Source organism: Peromyscus leucopus, chromosome 16_21, assembly GCF_004664715.2.
Source record: "Peromyscus leucopus breed LL Stock chromosome 16_21, UCI_PerLeu_2.1, whole genome shotgun sequence".
NCBI lineage: Eukaryota > Metazoa > Chordata > Mammalia > Rodentia > Cricetidae > Peromyscus > Peromyscus leucopus.
This window is the reverse complement of record NC_051084.1, coordinates 52220478-52239462: the sequence shown is the minus strand read 5'-3', so window position 1 is coordinate 52239462 and position 18985 is coordinate 52220478. Positions and strand designations below refer to the sequence as shown.

Below are 18985 nucleotides of genomic sequence, written 5' to 3'. Positions count from 1 at the left end.
ATACAGAGCATAAAAATAAAATTTGGGGAGTTAGAGAACTAGTTCAGGGGTTAAGACCAGCACCGCTCTCCCAGAGAGGCCCAAGTTCAAACCCTAGTACCACATCAGGTGCCTCACAACCACTCGTAACTCAAGCGCCAAGAGGATCTAAGAGCTATGACTTCTAAAGGCAGCTATACCAACATGCAGATGCAGATACACACAAAGAGACACACACACACACACACACACACACACACACACACACACACACACACACACACGAAAAGTAGCAGAAAAAAGAAAGAATGAGATCAAAGCCAGGTGCTGTGGTGCACACTTGTGACCTAGTATCTAGAAAGCAGATGCAGGAAGGCTGTGTGACCAGTAAGCATTTTTCTTACTAAAAGAGTAAGACTATCAAAATATAATCATTTTACATAAAACAATTTTAGCATATGTTAATATTGACTCCTCTGCACTAGTATTAGCTGCTGTCCATTCAACACAAGGGAGTACTTTTTGCGTTTTGTTACTGGAGTTGGCATCTAATGCAGTACAACCACACCAGGAAAATGCTTCATCTTATCTCAAGAGTGGTAACAGGAATTTGGCTTTACCAGGAAAAGAGGGCCTACATCAATTATCACTCAACAATCTCATCATTTTAGATATCTCAGACTTTAACAAATGTCTATATAAATAACTCTGTGGCAGTTTTCCTCTTCTAAGCACACATTTAATAACTATCACAATGCACTTACAGCAAAGATTAAAATTCTGCAGCAAGACATCAGAACTAACAGAAGGTAATATTTGAGAGAGGAATGGACAACAAAGCACAGTATTCACACCAGAAACTTCAGCTGAGAAATCTATGGACAGAAACTCTAGTTTAGTGTCTGAAATAATTTTCCCTGAGGCATCAGGTTTTGCTCCTTTACAGTGAAGGTTTATATACATACTTTGGTTAAAATCTGCAGCAGGGCCAGATGCAGCATACCTACAGCACACCTGCTCACTGCCTGGCCTCTTGGTCCTACACCCTGTCTTTTCTCTGGTTTATTTTTTCCAAATCAAGATTACTAAGTGCCGACTTCTCTACTGCATATATGAATAACATACATAAAATAGCCCTGCTTTCATAGAAGCAAAGTTTTTCATTTAAATTTTGTTGTCTTTATCAATTATTTGAAGTAGCCATGGAATGAATTATATATGGGATTAAACATAGAAATGTTACAAAGTGTAAAGGGGCTAGGATTTGACTCCACTTGCAAACAAACCAACCAGATCCTCCCTGATTCATGGTTGCTGGCCAAATCCACAAAACTAGCAGGACAAAAAAAGTCTTCTTTGTAGCACAGTAGGCATCAGGGATCATGTCGTCAGTCAGTGCCTCTGACCTCTTCCAGTTTCACAGGAGTGACACACAGTATGCCTATCTAAATGTCTGCATGCTCAGTGAACTACAGTAAGAAACTGGAATGATATATGAAGAGTATTTACTGCTTTTGTAGTGAACATCGAACATCTTTGGGATAAAAGATGGGATAACATCATTTTATTTCATCATTCAAGGTAGTTTGCTGAAATCATAGTCCTGAGAAATAATCCAAGAATTCTTGGCATAGTAGCACAGCTCAGGAACATTTAAGGCCATTGCTACACTATCTCTTCCAACAAATGAATGCTAAATACATAACTAGCCTTATGAAATATACTCAGACAATTCATCAAAAATTGTTATTTCTATATTAAATGCAAAGCTCCATGATAACTGAGGTAAATTTTGTTTTATTCACCTTTGTATATTTGTAGCCTGGTACATGGCTAGCACAAAACACACATTTGGTAATGAATACAGCTCAAAATACTTCATTTTAAACAAAAATGCTGTCCTTAGGAGGCTGAGGCATGACAGCTGCAGGGACAGCCTGGACCACACAGTGAGGACAAGGCTAGGCAAACTCTACACAGCAAAATACTATTCAAAATACACAGTAAAAAGATTTAAAAACTACACACACACACACACAGAGAGAGAGAGAGGAAGCCAAAAGTGAGGGGGTTTTCCTCCATATAGCTAACTGAATTCTACTCTGAAATAATAGGTCTGATGCAAAATGTTTAAGGCCGCTTGTAGTATACTTCTACCCACTGGTACTTATTAACTGCGTATATTTAAGAGCATCTATTTGCACAATCAACTGAATCACTAGACAATTGTTTTATGTTACTCCTCTCCCCACCTCCCTTTCTGAACCCCTCAGTCTTTTTAATAATTTTGAGCCATTACAGAGCCTAATACATCTCCCCTAAACCCACAGTTTTAAAAACAAACCTAGCCTCTTTATTCTTCTAAAAACAACTTTTAAAACTTCATCCTCACTGAAAATAAAACTAAATAGAATTTGAGAAAAAGCCCTGAATCCAAGAGCATTCAACTACATAAGCAGCAGAAAACTTAAGACACTATTCCAATCTTAGTACTGTGGCATTTTTATTAAAGAACTTGGGAAATTAACCATCTAGAAACCTGTTGGTAACTGCTGTGGTCTGCATGAAATGCCCCCTAGGGGCTCGAGTATTGGTCAGCAGTTGGCAACACTATTTGGGCCTGGGAGATTACAGAACCTTTAAGACTGTAGCCTTGCTAGAGAAAGTACATCACTCAGACAAGTTATGAGGGTTTAAAGTCTCAGCCCTGCTTCCTGTTCTCCTTCTCTGCTTCCTGTGTAGACTTTGTATGATAAGCCACCTTCCTACACTGGCCCTCAACTGCCTGCCATGTCTTTCCTACCATCACAGACAGACACTCTGAAACCAAAATCAATCAATCTTTCCTTCCCTAAATTGATCTTGGTCCTGGTACTTTGCCACAGCAACAGAAATGTAACTGACACAGTTACTATGTGTACAGCTACAGCTCTGAAGATGTAATAAGTCCAGTTAATCACTTCTACAGAGTATCTGGTATATTAACATGCAAGCACTAACTATGTATCAAGTTCCTTCATTGACATCCTCTGTGCAGAAAGAAGTAGGACTTTCTTCATAAGCTGCCTCTGCCTGCAAGCTCCCTTTGAAAACACTGCCCCCAACTTCTGAGACTGAAATGACTCCTGACAACAAATATAAAGCAGTAATTCCAGAGGAAGTTATCATGTTTGACAAGTTTAGTGCCTTGATGATTAATTTTATGTCTAGGATATGATACCTAGATATTCAGCTAAATAATACTGAGTGTTGGTATTTTTTTAAAGAGAAGATTAACATTTAAACTTTGAGTAAAACAGGTTTCCCCCTCAGCTTCATCACCTATCTATACCCAATCACTGACTTATAAGGAAATAAAAAGCCTTTCCCTAACCTGAAACCAAGTAGAGGAAACAGGACAGATACTACTTACTAGTAAATATTTCTCAATCTGCTATTTAGTGTTTCCCCAAAATAACTGCAGTTATCTGGCTAACAATCAATTATTCCACAGTAAAACAGCACTAAATTTCCTACTTAACCATCAAAAGATCAACAAAAAAATAACCCAACTTTTGGGAAATGTTCACAATACTACTGGAAAGGAAAAATAAATGCAGAGAAAAACTGCTTTGTCCCTATGACAATAGAATGCCATTGTAAAATGGTACACACAAAATGCATTAAAAGTTCTTAACAACTTCCACAATTAAATTTTCAGACAAAAGAAACTATGACAGTGTATGTTAAAAAAGTAACTCTAAAACAAACTTCTAAAGAAGTAAAACAAAAATGATGTAAAAAGTAAAAAAACCGATGCTGAATACAGAGAGAATATGGTGATATGGAATAAAGTGAATAAACTTGTCAGCACGTCAGTCTTTAAAGGGATGTATCTGATTATCATGTGTACAAGTATTGAATTACCACACTAACCCGTGAAAATGCACAATTATGTTAATTGTGAAAAGAAACTGCCTAGAGTGGTACTGGAGTGCACTACTGCTGAGGACCTAACAGTCACTGTGACCAGCACTCTGCTCAGAAGGAAGCAGCACAAGCAAAGGTTCCGACAGTCAGCAAACGGCGTCTGACTCTGTTTCCCTAATTGGACTGGAGCTCACTATCTAGCCCAAGCTCGCTTGGAACTCTTGACAATCCTCCTGCCTCACCCTCTTAAGCATTCAGATTGCAGGCATGAAGTTTCTAGAGACCACAAAAATATAATACGAACCATCCAACTATGTCACCAATAAAAGAAACCTGTAAATAGCTACAGAAACAACCTGGTTCTGCAGAACAGAGAAAAGACTTACTCCATTTGCTAAGTTTACAGAACTATTAAAAAAAGAAAGAAAGAAAGAAAAATCCAAACTTATAAAATAACCACAGTATACATAGCCTTCACTGTCCTGAGAAATACAGACAAGAACATTTCTCTGTTTAATTCTATTCAAAACCATCTGTAAAAACCTATGGAACCAGGTACAAAAATCTGGATAGAAACTACGTCACACTTATAACAAAAAACCCAAAATAATTTACAAATAGCTGGAAAAGTTACTCTCCACAAAGTATTTTCATTAAGTTACAGTAAGATTTCTTCTTTGAAACTCTCTTAAATCTAGTATCATTCCAAAATAAAAATTAAAAAATGTTTTTCCATTTTGCAGTCATTAGAAAACAAGTAAGGGGCTGGAGAGATGGCTCAGAGGTTAAGAGCACTGACTTCTCTTCCAGAGGTCCTGAGTTCAATTCCCAGCAACCACATGGTGGCTCACAACCATCTGTGATGGGATCTGGTGCCCTCTGCTGGCCTGTAGTCATACATGCTGTATACACAATAAATAAATAAAAAAAAAAAAAAAAAAAAGAAAACAAGTAAGGCCGGGCGGTGGTGGCGCACGCCTTTAATCCCAGCACTCGGGAGGCAGAGGCAGGCGGATCTCCGTGAGTTCGAGGCCAGCCTGGGCTACCAAGTGAGTTCCAGGAAAGGTGCAAAGCTACATAGAGAAACCCTGTCTCGAAAAACCAAAAAAAAAAAAAAAAAAAAAAAAAAAACAAGAAAACAAGTAAGCTTTTTCACTATCTCAAAAGACAAAAAGAACCGTAAATCACATCCACTAACTGACTGGCAAATAATGAAATTTAAACAATCCTAAACAGGAGCTTTAATATTACTGTAAGTGTCCCTTACACATTCTCTTGCATGTCTTAAAAGAGTATATACCATACAAATATGGATATGAAAACATCATTGACTAAAGACCTAAGATAATTACAGCCAACAAATTAATGAGAACATTTCTACTCAAAACAGAATCATTACAAACATTAATAAATAATCCTCAAAAATAAGTATTTCAATAGAGGAATTTTAAGTATTTATCTAGAAATGTTCACCAAAACTGAAGCCGTTTTACATCAGTAAAAACTTTTACATCAACAGAAATTATCTTTTAAAAAGTTTTTTTAATGCCAGTAGAAATATTAGGATTACCAATGAGCCAGAATTTGTAAGTAAAAATTGTCAAGCAAGATGCTAACCATGCTGATTCCAGACCCTTCAAAACATTATCAGTGGTGACTATAATTCCAACAAGTGCACAGGGATGAAATGTTTTTCCTGAATGTGGACTAAACCAGCCAATAGTGTGAGGACAAGCAAAGGCTACCACAGCATTTAACAACAGGCATGTACAACTACCCACAGACACAGGCACCAAGGGGGAAAAAAAGAACAAAAAACTTGTACAACACATACAGAAAACAAGTGTAAAGTTCTGAAATATTCAGTAATACAAGCAACAACGTGACCTATGTGATAACACAACACAATAGGAATCATTTCAGAGATACACCATTAACAGCAATTCAAAACACTTCAGTATTAAGGAGTGACTGAAATCAGAGTCCTAGTAGTAATCAGTGATGAGATCTTCGGGCAGCATGATCTGAGTCAACAGCAATCCAGACACTCCAAACCTTCAGTTACTATATAAATTTAAAATATTGGACAAAAAATATTAAAAATAAATAATGAATATACCGAAAACAGTATTTCAGGAGCAGTCTAAAGTCACTAGCAAACAAACCAGCATCACATAAACCTGTGAATTATTCTGGGGAACAGTCAGGTGTTTCCCAGCCTTTTTTTCTTCCTTGACTTTGAGACAGGGTCTTGATATGTAGCCTAGGCTGGCCATGAACTTAAAATCCTCCTCCTTTAGCTTCCCAAGTGCTGGGATTATAGGCATGCACCATTATACCCAATTCCAAAGACACTTCTCATTAATACTTCAGCCTGACAGAAAGTTACTCTCCTTACTCTTTCAGCTACTTCAACTACGAATATTAAAGCAGTGCTTTCCAACAGTTCAAGCCATATGAGTGATTTCAAATGTTCAAGTAGTCAATCGTTTATAAACAACAGGCTAGGCTTACACCTGACTAGTGGCAGATTATTTGTCTGGCATGTGCAAGGCCCTGAGTTCAATCTCAGCAAATAAGTAAGTAAATATCAGCAGAAAAAGTAAGTCAGGCACAGAAATCCTCTACTCCGGCAAAAGGATTTCATGAGCTGAGGAGGTGGAGGCCAGCCTGAGGCAACACTTGGGACCCAGACTCATAAAAATAATTCCATAATGAGGAAAAATTAATTTTCAAAATTTATTTAACCACATATCTTCAAAATACTGCTTTAACACATAATCAAGAAGTTAATGAAATAATTTGCAGTCTTCTTTCATATCAAATATCCAAAATTTAATGTGCATTTTACAGCATATCTCAACTAGAACTAAGTTAGTTTGGGGTAATAATTATGTATGACTAGTGGTTACTGTACAGGACAGCACAGACCTAGAGTTCTTTGTCTAGTTTTGAAACAGACATATAAAATATATCTGTAATTCCAGCCAAGAAAAGCATGAAAGCTGAAGACATACATCAATTCAGCTTTAGTTCTTGACTCTAGCAGGCAGGCCAAGGGTGACAGTGTCCCATTTGCCAGGCAACCTCTATTTCTAGCATGAGTCCCAATTTTCACATGTTATTGAAATAATTATTAACAGCAACCCTTTAATCCTCATAAACATCCCATCTGATATGACAAGTTACATGGTCATTCTACCTAGATCCATAACATCCTTGAAAATAACTCTATATACTGCTTGGAAGAAAACTTAGTTGAAATTATCTATCTAATTCTGATGCCTGGAAAAGAGACTCTAAATTTAAAAGAAAGAACCCTAAATTCACTACACTCGTTTTTAAAAAAGAAAAGGAAAAAAGATGCTGCTGAAAAGTCTTTATTTTAAATTGCAGACTTAAAAAAAAAAAAAAAAGTAAGAATTACCTGTTGAACAAGGCATCTGGAAATTGGGATCATTGCTATCCAAAACAGGCAAACAGAACTGGTTACTTGCAGATCCTAGCATAGGATCCTTATCGCTGAGCATGTTCTTCAGCGAGTCCTCTAAGACAGTTTGACTTGTACTAAAATCCTCACAGACTTCATTCTCCAGGTTGGATCCTAGAAATAGGGCATCATCTAAGTGTTCAGTAGGAATTAAATGATTAAATGTATCAACTATATCCATGAAGACTTCTGTGTGTCTTTCAACCCTATAGAAAGACAAAAAAAATACCATAAGAAATAAAGCTATCAATTGAAAATCACCTAATACCAAATTATTTTAATAGTTTTGAATCTAAGAACACACTTCTGAATTTGTTTTTTAAAAAAAACCTTCACTGTTTTTTAGAATATACATTTGGAAATGTGGTACAAATTTTTACTGAATGATCTTTCTTTACCATGCATGTAGAATATTATTTTACCAGAAATCCTACTAAATGTTTACTCAATTCATTATTTTAGAAAAATAATGATATAGCCCATTAATTTGACATATCTGAAAGAATTACATGGTTTACACCACAAAGCTGTATGTTTTTAACCATAACATTTTCATAAAGAATCAAACAATGCTTTTACAGTAAGTCCACATAAAAGAACTAAAATTCAATTATTTAAATTGTGGTCCCATATCTACAAGAAACCACAGATAGCCTTGTTTTATTTACAAAGCATTTAAATTATTCACATATAACAGAAAAAGACAAGGTTTTCTCCACCTCCCCACCTCCCCCATGGAATCAAAGCAACTATCAACTAAACCCAACAAATCACAAGTTTACACAAGCACACAAAGCTGTGCACATATACACATATTCTCCTAGGGTCTTCTTTTAGGAGAAAACAAGATAATTAACAAGAAAACAATCACATCACATATTCAGATTTTATTTAGTGAGTTTACACAGATGTTGAATTAGTCTACCCGAACTGCACCTACACACTAACATTAAACAAAAGGTATCTGAAGCTCTCAAGGTTTATCAAAAACTGAATTATTTTTATGAATGGTTTTAAGTAAAAGTGAACCAGTTAAGAAACCACACTGATCACCTAGATTATCTTTTACTCCATATTTTCAAAATTTTACAGAACTCCAAATCTACCAAAACTTTCTTAACCTGGCTTAAGCTTTTCCCCCTTAAAAAGGAGAGGGAAAGCTGTATGTGATGTTGTGCGCCCATAATCCCAGATTTTAGGAGGATCAGGAGCTTGAGGCCAGCCTGGGCCACATGCTAAGATACAATCTAAAAAAAAGGGAGGCAGTGTGGCATTCCCATGTATAGATAACTATTGGGTATAAATTATATGAGATACTTCGATGAGCATTTTATCCGAATATGTATGACTTAATCCTTGATGATAAAAATGATTGGATAATATGCTTGTTTTACAAGGAAAATGCATTCAAATAATTTAATTTCCTCAAAGTCACCCAGCTCCATAGTCCATGTCTAATACCTATTCACCCTTTAACACTGAGCTTAAGGGTTCGAAAGACTTGAAGGCTACTGAAAAACAATTTCCCTGGCAAATTAGTGATTGCCTGGGGCTAAAGAGAAGGAAGAATGACTCTGAAGAATAAATGGAAACTTTAAGGAATGGCGGAATGTCCTAAATCTTAATTATTTTAATAGTTTCAGAAATAACCCATCACGCTGGGCAGTGGTGGTGCATACCTTTGATCCCAGTACTAGGGAGGCAGAGGCAGAAGGATATCTGAGACTTTGAGGCCAGCCTGGTCTACAGAGTGAGTTCCTGGACAGCCACAGTTGTTACACAGAGAAACCCTGTCTGGGGAAAAAAAGAAAGAAAGAAAGAAAGAAAAAGAAGAAAGAAGAGAAAAGAAAAAAGAAAGATCTCATCACTCTTCAAATGAAAAGTCATGAGTTCAAGGCCAGTCTTGGCTTACATAAAGAGGAGCTTGAAGCCACCCTGGGTCAATAAGACCCTGTCTCAACATATTTTCTTCCGCCAAAAATGAGCAATTAAAAAAAAAAAGGAAAGAAAAGAAAGCAGTTAAGCATATTGAACTCTTTAAGATAGATAAACTTTCCAATATGGCTCTTTAATCCAAAGTGTATGACTAATCATTTCGCTGGATTTAGAAAGCTAGCTTATCAAGGAAAAGAGTCTATGATCAAAAATTGAGAGAGTGTATATAATGAGGTTCCATATCTTTAACAGTATTTTCTGTTATAGTCATCGAATATTTACTATGCAGCTACCACTGCATAAGACACCTCAGCAGGTTAGTAAGAATGAAAATCTTTTAAGACAGAAAAGAAAAAGATCCCCATATTTATGGGTCCAAAAAAGACAATTTCCATAGGACATATCACAATACTAGTACTCTGGGGAACATATTTTAAGGGAAATTGATATAAATTAATAAGGCTGCTTTTTTTTAAGGTGGGTCCTATTAGATTTGTACACAATTCAATAAAGAAAAAATACCACAGCGTACTACCATCCAACATTCAAGCTATGTGGAAAGTAACATTTATCACAAGTATAAAGAAATATAAAAAACTAGTTTCAGATAGTAAGTACTTAGTATCAAAACTAACTCATGCTAGGGTGGAAGAGATGGCTCCTGGCTAAAAGTATGTGCTGCTCTTACAGGAGAAGAAAATGTGGTTTCCAGCACCCAGGTCCCTCCCACTAGCTGCAGGAAGATGGGATCTCCATGAGTAGTCAAAGACTGACATAAAATTTAAAATGCACCTTAAAAAAATAATCCATGCTAAATAGTAAAATAAGTGTTAGTTAATTACAGAAATATTAACTTAAAAAGACACATTAGGGCTGGAGAGATGGCTCAGAGGTTAAGAGCACTGACTGTTCTTCCAGAGGTCCTGAGTTCAATTCCCAGCAACCACATGGTGACTCACAACCATCTGTAATGAGATCTGGTGCCCTCTTCTGGCCTGCAGGGACACATGCAGGCAGAACATTGTATGCATAATAAATAAATAAATCTTAAAAAAAAAACACATTAATCTAAGTTCAACGTGGACTGACAGCAGAACAGAAAACATACATTACTGGTAAAGCTTGTAAAATCTGAATAAAGTCTGGACTTCAGTTAATAGTTTTCTGTTTGCACTGATAGAGGCACTATTATTACATCCTAAGTCAGTAATAAGGGGAAATGAATTGAAGACATAGACAGGGTATGTAGGAACTCTTTTCCTGCTTTACAGCTTTCCTATAAATCTAAAATATTCCAAAATAAGGCAGTTTTAAAAAGAAAGAACATTGGGGATACCAAGTAGTGTAAAAGACAAAGACAAGCAGTTATAATTAAAAAGATATTTCCAGTCTCTTTGTTAACTATATAGCTGCTTGATATAAACAAATTTCTGTCTCTTACACTAAAGTTTTACTTAGGAACTTCCTTACATTTGGTATTTTAAGCAAAACACACTATTGTCTATTTACAGTGTCTCATGGAATTCATACATTTAAATCATTATCAATAATTTGAGGTTATACATGTTAAAATCTGAAATTTTTTCTGGAATCACAATCAAACCTAATATTTACAAACAGTAAAATACATATAGTTGTCACAGAATTGGATCATCTTAATTCAAACAATTCATTCATTCATGTATTTACTAAACATCTACTACAAAGAGAAACCAATTATGGTCTCAAACTTGAGAAATTCACAATCAAAGACAGATTACAGACATACAAATACAATAAAATATAAATATCAACACACTACCAATATTTGAGGGCTGCTAATAGGGTCAGAAAACTCAGGAGGTAAGTAGATATGTGACCTGAATCCTAAAGGTTCAGAGGGTAGACCAAGAGAAGGAAAACAGTGCTAATTAAACAGTAAGTAGTATTCTGTTCTACTGAACCATTTAAAGACTCAACATAATTAAAAATATAAGTATTAAAGTTGTAATATTTAATCTTATAATTAAATTTAATGTTGTAAGTAAAATTAAATATCCAAGTATATTTCCAATTTTAAAATACTTAACTTTGAGAATGAAACTGTAGTTAAATTTAGATTATAGTAAATAAAACCAAAATATGTTATTCTGTTTCAAGTATAAACAGAATGGGGGACAAAGTGCCACAAAAATTACTTTAAAAAACTGACTTGTATGATTAGATTTTAAATGTCTCACTTTTAACTGGGCCTGGTGGCACAGGACTATAATCCTGCCTACTCTTGCAGGCAGGCACTAGATAATTACACATTCAAAGCCTGCCTGGCCTACAGAGTACATTTGTGTTCAAGGCCAACCCAGGCAGGCAACTCAGTGAGACTCTGTCAGTCATTGGGAGAGCTCTATCTAGATACCATATACTTTAAAAAAAAAAAAAAAAAAGGTCTCAAACAAAAATCTCTAAAGCAAACCTACGTAAAATATATTTTATCAAATATTACTTTTTTAAAAACCTAAATAAATACATTGCTACCAGTATATCATAGTTAAGTCTACAGAGCAAGATCCAGGACAGGCACCAAAACTACATGGAGAATCCCTGTCTCAAAAAACAAAAAACCCAAAAACAAAAAGAGACCAAGAGCTGGGTGTGGGTACAGGCTTGTAATTCGAGCACTAGGGAGGAAGGGGCAAATAGAGAGCACAAGGCTAGTTTTGACTAAATATCAAGCTTCAAGACGGCTTGGGACCCCCAGTAATTAAAGGGGGGGGCTGAAAATACTGGGAGATTATATAACTTTAAGACAGTTTTAACTGTCTCATATAGTGTACACATGTGCATGCACACATAAAATGGGTGACATGAAGAATCAAAAAACATCCAAGATGTCTAAATGAGAATGGCTCCCGCTGGCTCCTATGCTTGAATACGTGCTCCTCAGCGGACTGTTAGGGAACCAACGACCAGGTGTGGCACTGTTGAAAGAGGTGGGCTTCAGGTTTCAAAAGCTCAAACCATTCCCAGTTACCTACCCCTCTCCCTCTCTGCCCCCTCCTTCCTGCCTCCTGCTTTTGTATCAAGATGTCAGCTGTTCCTGCACCAGGCCTTTTTTCTTCCATCATGGACTCGTAAGGCCAATCAAATGCTTTCTTTTAGAAGTTGCCTTGGTCAAGGTGCTTTGTCACAGCAAGAGAAAAGTAACTAAAACACAAGTAATCATAAAACCTATGCAATTTTAAACAAGGTAATAGTAATTGGGTGGGAACATTTTATGTATGCTAGTGAAGGTCTTACTGCTAGGATAACGTGTTAGTGAAAACCTAAAGAGAAGTAGTGATCAACTATGTGTAAGAGAAATCCAGACAAAGCCCTAGAAAGGGACCATACTTGATGTCTTCCAGCCCTGACATAACAGTTTAAATTTTAAACTATCTAAACTTGATTTAATCTTTAAATCAAGCAATTTGATCAGGCATATTTAGCAAAAAACAAATTTCTAACAGGCAGCTGTAGTAGAAAAAAAGTACTACTGCTATTAGCAGTAAAACAAAAAACTTAATGTCTAGCTGCCCAGAAATCCCACCACTTCCCCACCCTTGATGATCAGATAAGGTCTCCTGTAGTCCACCCTGACCTCAATCATCCTGCTTTTGCCTCCCAAAACTGGGGGTTCCAGGTGTGGATCATCAGGACCAAATTATTCTTAATTGGAGGCAGTTATACCCATCTAACGAACACTTGGCTATGCTTAGTTAGATGCCTTCACTGTCATGACAGTTGGGAAGGGTACCTCAAGTATCTAGTAAATACATTATAACGCACTTAAAACAAGTCCACATTGCACAGGGGGAAGGAGGCAATGGTGTGGGCCAAGAAATGCTCCTCTATAGATATCCATTTAACAAAACAACTCTATATTATAATGCCAATTTTTAAAAATTGATTAGCAAAAACCAAACTGCTTGCTAGAGTAAGCAGTGGAGCAAAAACCTGAACCCAGAGAAACAGCTCACTCAAGATTCAATACACTTACCACTACACTATATTGTTTTTATAAAATTAAATTCACTGAATATTTACTAGTCAGGACGCTGTAGTAAGTAGCTCATTGATATTATGTCATTTAATTATCACAATTATACTTTTAGGCAGGTACAACTTATCAACAATTTATAAGAAAGGTGCTACAGCTTACAAGTTACACCTCTGGTTCAGCAAATCAAGTACAATACTTAAACTCACGCATATGACTTCAAGGTCTTCTCTTAAAGATTGGTATAAAAACATGATAGATAAGGATGAGAGAGAAAGTTCAGTAGTCAAGAGCATGGCTGCTTTTCCAGAGGACCCATGTTCGATTCCCAGCACCCACATTCTTGCTTAAAACTGTAACTCAAGTCCCACGGTCTTCTGAGGCCCTTTTCTGGCCTCTGTGCAAACCAGGCACACATGTGCACAGACATACATACAGACAAAACACCCATACAGGCTTAAATTATTTAAAAAATTTTAAAAAACTATAGATGAACCCTAGGTTATCTTTCTAGGACAGTCAAGGAAAATGATAAAACGCTTAAGTACAATCCCACAAGTAACTGTCCACACACATTCTGTTCTAGTTCCATGAGTTAGAGTCTGCCAGCAAAACCTCATAAAGGAAAACAAGGATCATGAAGTTTTTGTGAACTTATCCAGTAAAAGGCACCCTGCCTACAATGACACCAAAGACTCAAGCAGATTTTTGAACTTAGAAAAAGAACTAACAGGTAGAAGCTGAACCTGCAAATGCAGAATTGGACTAGTCAAAGGTAGCAAAAGAAAAAAAATTTGTCTCAAAATCTAGTCATTTCGTATTCTAAGTAGCATTAAACAGCAGTGGAATTTTGAATTAACCACTGAAGTGTCACCATAGCATAGGTACTAACAGTCAAACAACATACTCTTAGCACTTACTGAACATCAGGCATTGTAAAGTAGGTGCAATTATTATCTCTTCTACAAAAGAGCAAATTAAAACTCAATAGTTATTTACTTGTCCAAAGGTCATATACCCAATATCTTCAAATCATAATACAGGCAGTATGATTTCTGAGCCAGCACTTCTAAATTTTATTTTATGCACTCTATTTACAAACACATTATTCTTATAACTTTAATTCATAATAATAAAATCTGTAAAAATTCTGAATAAGTATCTCACTTTTCTTTCAAAATAATGCAGAGACTGTGTACTTAGTCACATTATACAGATAAAAATAAAATAGCTATCCTCAATGTATATGAACATGTTATCTGGAGGAAAAGTAAACTTACCAGCTAAAAACTTTGCAGTGTAGTTCACAACCTACTGTTTTGTTTCACGGGTTCACCTCATACAAACTGTGAATTACAGTATTATGCTTAGCCTTTCTGTATCATCTACCATGCCATTCAAAATGTCTGATAAAATTAAGATTACACCAACAGATTAAAACTTCTGAGTAATATTCAAGTCTCTACTACTTTCTTAGATCCCTTCCTTCACTGTGTAAAAGGTCAAAAAATTTAATTCCTGAGCCAGGTGTGGAGGTACCCATCTTTAATCCCAATACAGGAAGAGCTCTCTCTGTGAGTTCAGGGCCAATCACTCTTCATGTCAGCCAAGGCTAAATAGTGAGACCCTGCCTCAAATAATAATTATCTCTGACAAAAAACTGTCTGACATTAAACACATAAAGAATGACACTTAGCAACTCATACAATGCTTTCCTAACACTTGAATTCCCTTCTGAATTTTAATACATGGATTTCCGATCTAATGTCTTTAAATTCTGTTTTTCAGTCAAAACTCCATTCCCTCAGAGCACTTTGGTTTCAGATACTTTTAATCAATGCCCTGGTATCTCCTATGTAACCAAACAGCAACAATTAAACAATTATTTTTCTTTCCTGCTCTCAAAACTGTAAATTTTTAATCGTTTAAAAGTCATTTTTGTAGTTGTAAAAAATAAATCTCTTACATTTCTATAAAGGTATCTCAGATTTCTCAGAGGATATGCTCAGGCACATGCACAGGGCAGAATATTAAGCCCAAGATATTTTGTTCCAATTTAAAAAAAAAAAGCTAGCAGCCGTTTGTCAACAAAAAATTCCTGAAATGCAGATAAATAAACATATTTAGCACTCTACAAAATTTCAACCTCTTGAAACTGAAGTAATTATGTACATTAGAAAAGAAAAAGGACAGCCTAGGAAAAAACTAAAATGCAAAAAGTACTTTAAGGGAAATAATAGAATTTAATCTGGATTTTCTTCAAAAGTGTACTTTTAAGAAAGCAAAATGTGCCCAGTAGTGGTGGTGCACACCTTTAATCCCAGAGGCAGGCAGATCTCTGTGCATTCAAGGCCAGCCTAACCTATATAGTGAGTTCCAGGACAGGCAGGGCTATGGGTGAAACCCTGTGTCAGAAAAACCAAAAGGAGAAAAAAAAAAGCATCACAAAAATAAACACTAAATACATATTACTAAATAAATATTACCTTGCCAAGGCATCAAGTTATTACCTATTTTGACACCTGAGACATAAGAACTGTAAGCCTAATTTTCATACAGCAGTTTTTCCAAGTATGCCCCACACTAAATAAATACCTCTACTCTTTTTTTAGTTTCTCTCTGTCTTGGACCACATTTGCTGCTTTCCTCAGCCATATGCAGCCTGTGTGGACACATCTGCCAGAGTGTGAGTTGTTATTTTCCTGCCTGAAAACACGGCCTTCTGCTTCTCCATTCCTTTCCTTTTACATTTATTTGCAAGTTCACTTTCACCCAGGGACTGAGGGAGCTGCTTCCTTGGGGACCATAAACAATCACAGCAGAGCTCTCCAAGTAGTGCTTTCCAACTTTTTGGCACAACATCCAATGTGCATGTCTGAGTGCTGAGTGTCTGTGTATGTGCTTATGTGTATGTGTAGTTCTCCAAAATCTCAAATTCTTAAGGTAATTTTATAGCAAACCATTACTTGCTGCCTTCCAACTTTTATCAATAATATATAGATCAAACTTTTCTTAGATGATTCCAAAACAGACTATGTTAAATTTTAATAATGAGGCTTTAAATGATTAAGTTGCAATTTCTCTATCCTAAAATTACTAAGTTGGTCTAACCTAGTTCCCACCTATGCTTATAGACCATTTTTCTCTTAGAATGCATGAGAATATCCAGCATTGTGTACAAGAAGCTTATACATATATAAATTCGGTGCAACAGATAAACTCACTGTTCTTCCACTAGGATGCAAGAGCACTGGAACAAATTACACCACTCATGCTCCTCAAGAAAACACCCATGACGTGTAAAAGGGACAGGAGAAAACTTCAGTCCCACCACTGAGTCCTTTAGCACCTTGACACATCTCTAGTACAACTATAAATTAAAGCTTAACATTTCCGGTCTTAACTCTTTTCAAATAGTCCATTTCATCTATGCAACAAGTCTCTCTGCTGCTAAAGAATTATCTGAATGTGTGACTTCATCAGAGCTATGACAACTTCTCAACGTCCTGTCTACATTACTCCTATCATTGGAAAATAGAGTATTCATTTTAAAATAAGTGATAATGGTAATGATGATGAAGGGAAGAATCATTGTGAACATAAATGACCGGCAAAGAGAACAGTGGGAAAGAAAAAAAAAAAAAGATCTAAGTATAGCAAATGCTAAGGAGTACTGATTTTTCTCTCAACTTCTGTGCTCTGGAATAGCGCTATAAATGAAAAACATAAAGATGCTACACCGGAACACTTTTCTCTTTCATCTGTCCTTTTCTATAAACACACATCATCCACATTTTCAAAATATCAAACACTTCATTCAAAAAATTTTTAAAAAGGTAGGAACTGAGATGTAGGTCTGCACACTGAAAACACAAGACCAAGTTTGAACCCAAATACTAAGTAGAGCAATAATTTGCTGTGATCAATTTAAAATTTTAGCGTAAAATAAGGTGGCAAAATATGTGGGGAAAGTCTTAATTGTTCGATCCTTTTTTAAAAGATCTGTACGAAGAGTGAAGATAACATCAGGTAGACATTACAACATTGTTGCACTTCCCTCGAACCACAATCACGCTCTACTAATGACTACCGACTAGCAATAATAAACACGCATTCGAATTGTAACGACTAGGAAATGGCATTTAGCTACCCAAAGACAAGGAGAAGATGCATCCGAGGGAAAATGGGCCTTCTAGGGATAGAGCCTGGGGCTGGAGGGTGCAACAACACTTTCTCCTCTCCCTGGGTCCCCTACCCCCGCCCGCCCCGTGTCAGATGATCGGTTCTTTAGCACCATTAACACCTACTTATCGACTAGTGGTTCATTAAATTACAAGTCCTGTCGGCAGGCAGGACTCTAGGCTTCCCATTTCAAACTAGGCAATAGGAGTCCGCTGTCTGGATCCCCAGCACAAAAGCGCGCGTCCCCACCCCCCCGCCCCGCGCCGAAGGTCTGCAGCGCCAGCCTCCCCCCCCCCCCGAGGCAGGGGCAGGGACCGGCCTCGGGCGCGGGCCGGCCTCGGTGCGGTCCGGCCTGCCGCCGGGCTCCGCGAGCCGGCGGCGGCGTCCGCAGCGCCAGGCCCAGGGCCTTTCGAACCCGGCCTGGCCCCGCGACGCCCGCCCGCGCGGCGGCGGCCGAGACCCGGCACGCTCGCCGGCGAGAGCCGAGGCTCGGCGGTCGCGCCGAGGCCGCACCGCCACCGCTGCTCCGGGGGCGCCCCGCGGGCCAAACGGTGGGGCAGGCCGGGGCGGGGCGAGCCGGGGAGGCCCCGGAGGCCGAACGGCCCGGGAGGAGCTGGCGGGCGGTCGCCCGCCGCGCGAGGGAAAGAGGACGCGGGCCGCCCGCGTGGGGGTGGGGGGAGGAGGAGGCCACCGAGTGCCCGTCGCGGCCGGCGCCGCCACTCACCCGCTCCGCAGACGAGCGCTGCCACCGGCAGCCAGAGGAAGATGGAGGCCGCGGGGGCCGCGGAGGAGGGGGCCGCGGAGGGAGGGAGGGGGGTGCGCGCAGGGCGTCGGCGTTGCTGCCTGGGCTCGGGGGGCTCCGGGGCCCGCGCCGCCGCGGTGACGACACTACGGCTGGCCTGCGCGCCGCCCTCCCGGTCCGAGCTGCAGCCGCTGCCTCCCTGAGCCCTGGGGTCGCTCGCCTCGTGGAGCCTGTGCGGCGCCGCGAGAGCCCGCAGCCATCGGCGTGCGACGGCGGCGGCGGCGGCGGCGGCAGCAGCGGCGGCGCGGGAGCCAGGAGCGGGGCCGCGTCACGTGACGCTACTGTTTACCGTTCTGGGGGCCGGGGCTGCGTGCGCCGCGCCTGCGCGCTGCGGCCTGCGCGCAGCCGCCGGGAAGGCTCGACCCGGCAGGCAGGGCCCCTGCGGCCGTAGTGGTGGTGATGGCGATGGTGGTGGTGGGAGTGGTGGTGGGAGCGAACGCCGGTTGCCTACCGGGATAAGCAGGGAGCCAGACAGCAAATGCAGAGCTGACCCCTTCCCCCGCCTACTGCTTGCTTGCCTCCTGGGTGTGACTTGAAAATGGAACCATTAGGCCTGGCCCTTCCGAATGGTGCTGCCCTCCCCAACACTGAGGGCCAGATGAGCCAGGACCATGTCAGAACTGCCCCATGCAAGAAACAGTCCTGGGTGCTAGGCGTGGTGCTGGAGGCCGGG

The 18985-nt window shown here is 39.0% G+C and overlaps 1 protein-coding gene across 6 annotated transcripts in view; it reads right to left on the bottom strand.

The window, feature by feature from the left end:
* The window catches only part of Phf3 (PHD finger protein 3), a 77673-nt gene extending 59136 nt beyond the window's left edge, over positions 1 to 18537 (bottom strand). For 2 of the 6 annotated variants that reach the window (XM_028865395.2, XM_037199706.1), the window contains exons 1-2: positions 18235 to 18537; positions 7316 to 7584 (exon numbers count right to left, since the gene is read on the bottom strand). In XM_028865395.2, coding sequence (XP_028721228.1) covers positions 7316 to 7559 — 244 coding nt within the window. In that variant the 5' untranslated portion in view covers positions 7560 to 7584; positions 18235 to 18537. Of the gene's footprint in view, positions 1 to 7315; positions 7585 to 17635; positions 17726 to 18234 lie in introns of those variants that run through there. The other 4 variants (XM_028865396.2, XM_028865400.2, XM_037199708.1 and 1 more) reach the window with 4 other exon arrangements.
* Between the last annotated feature and the right edge of the window lie 448 nt (positions 18538 to 18985).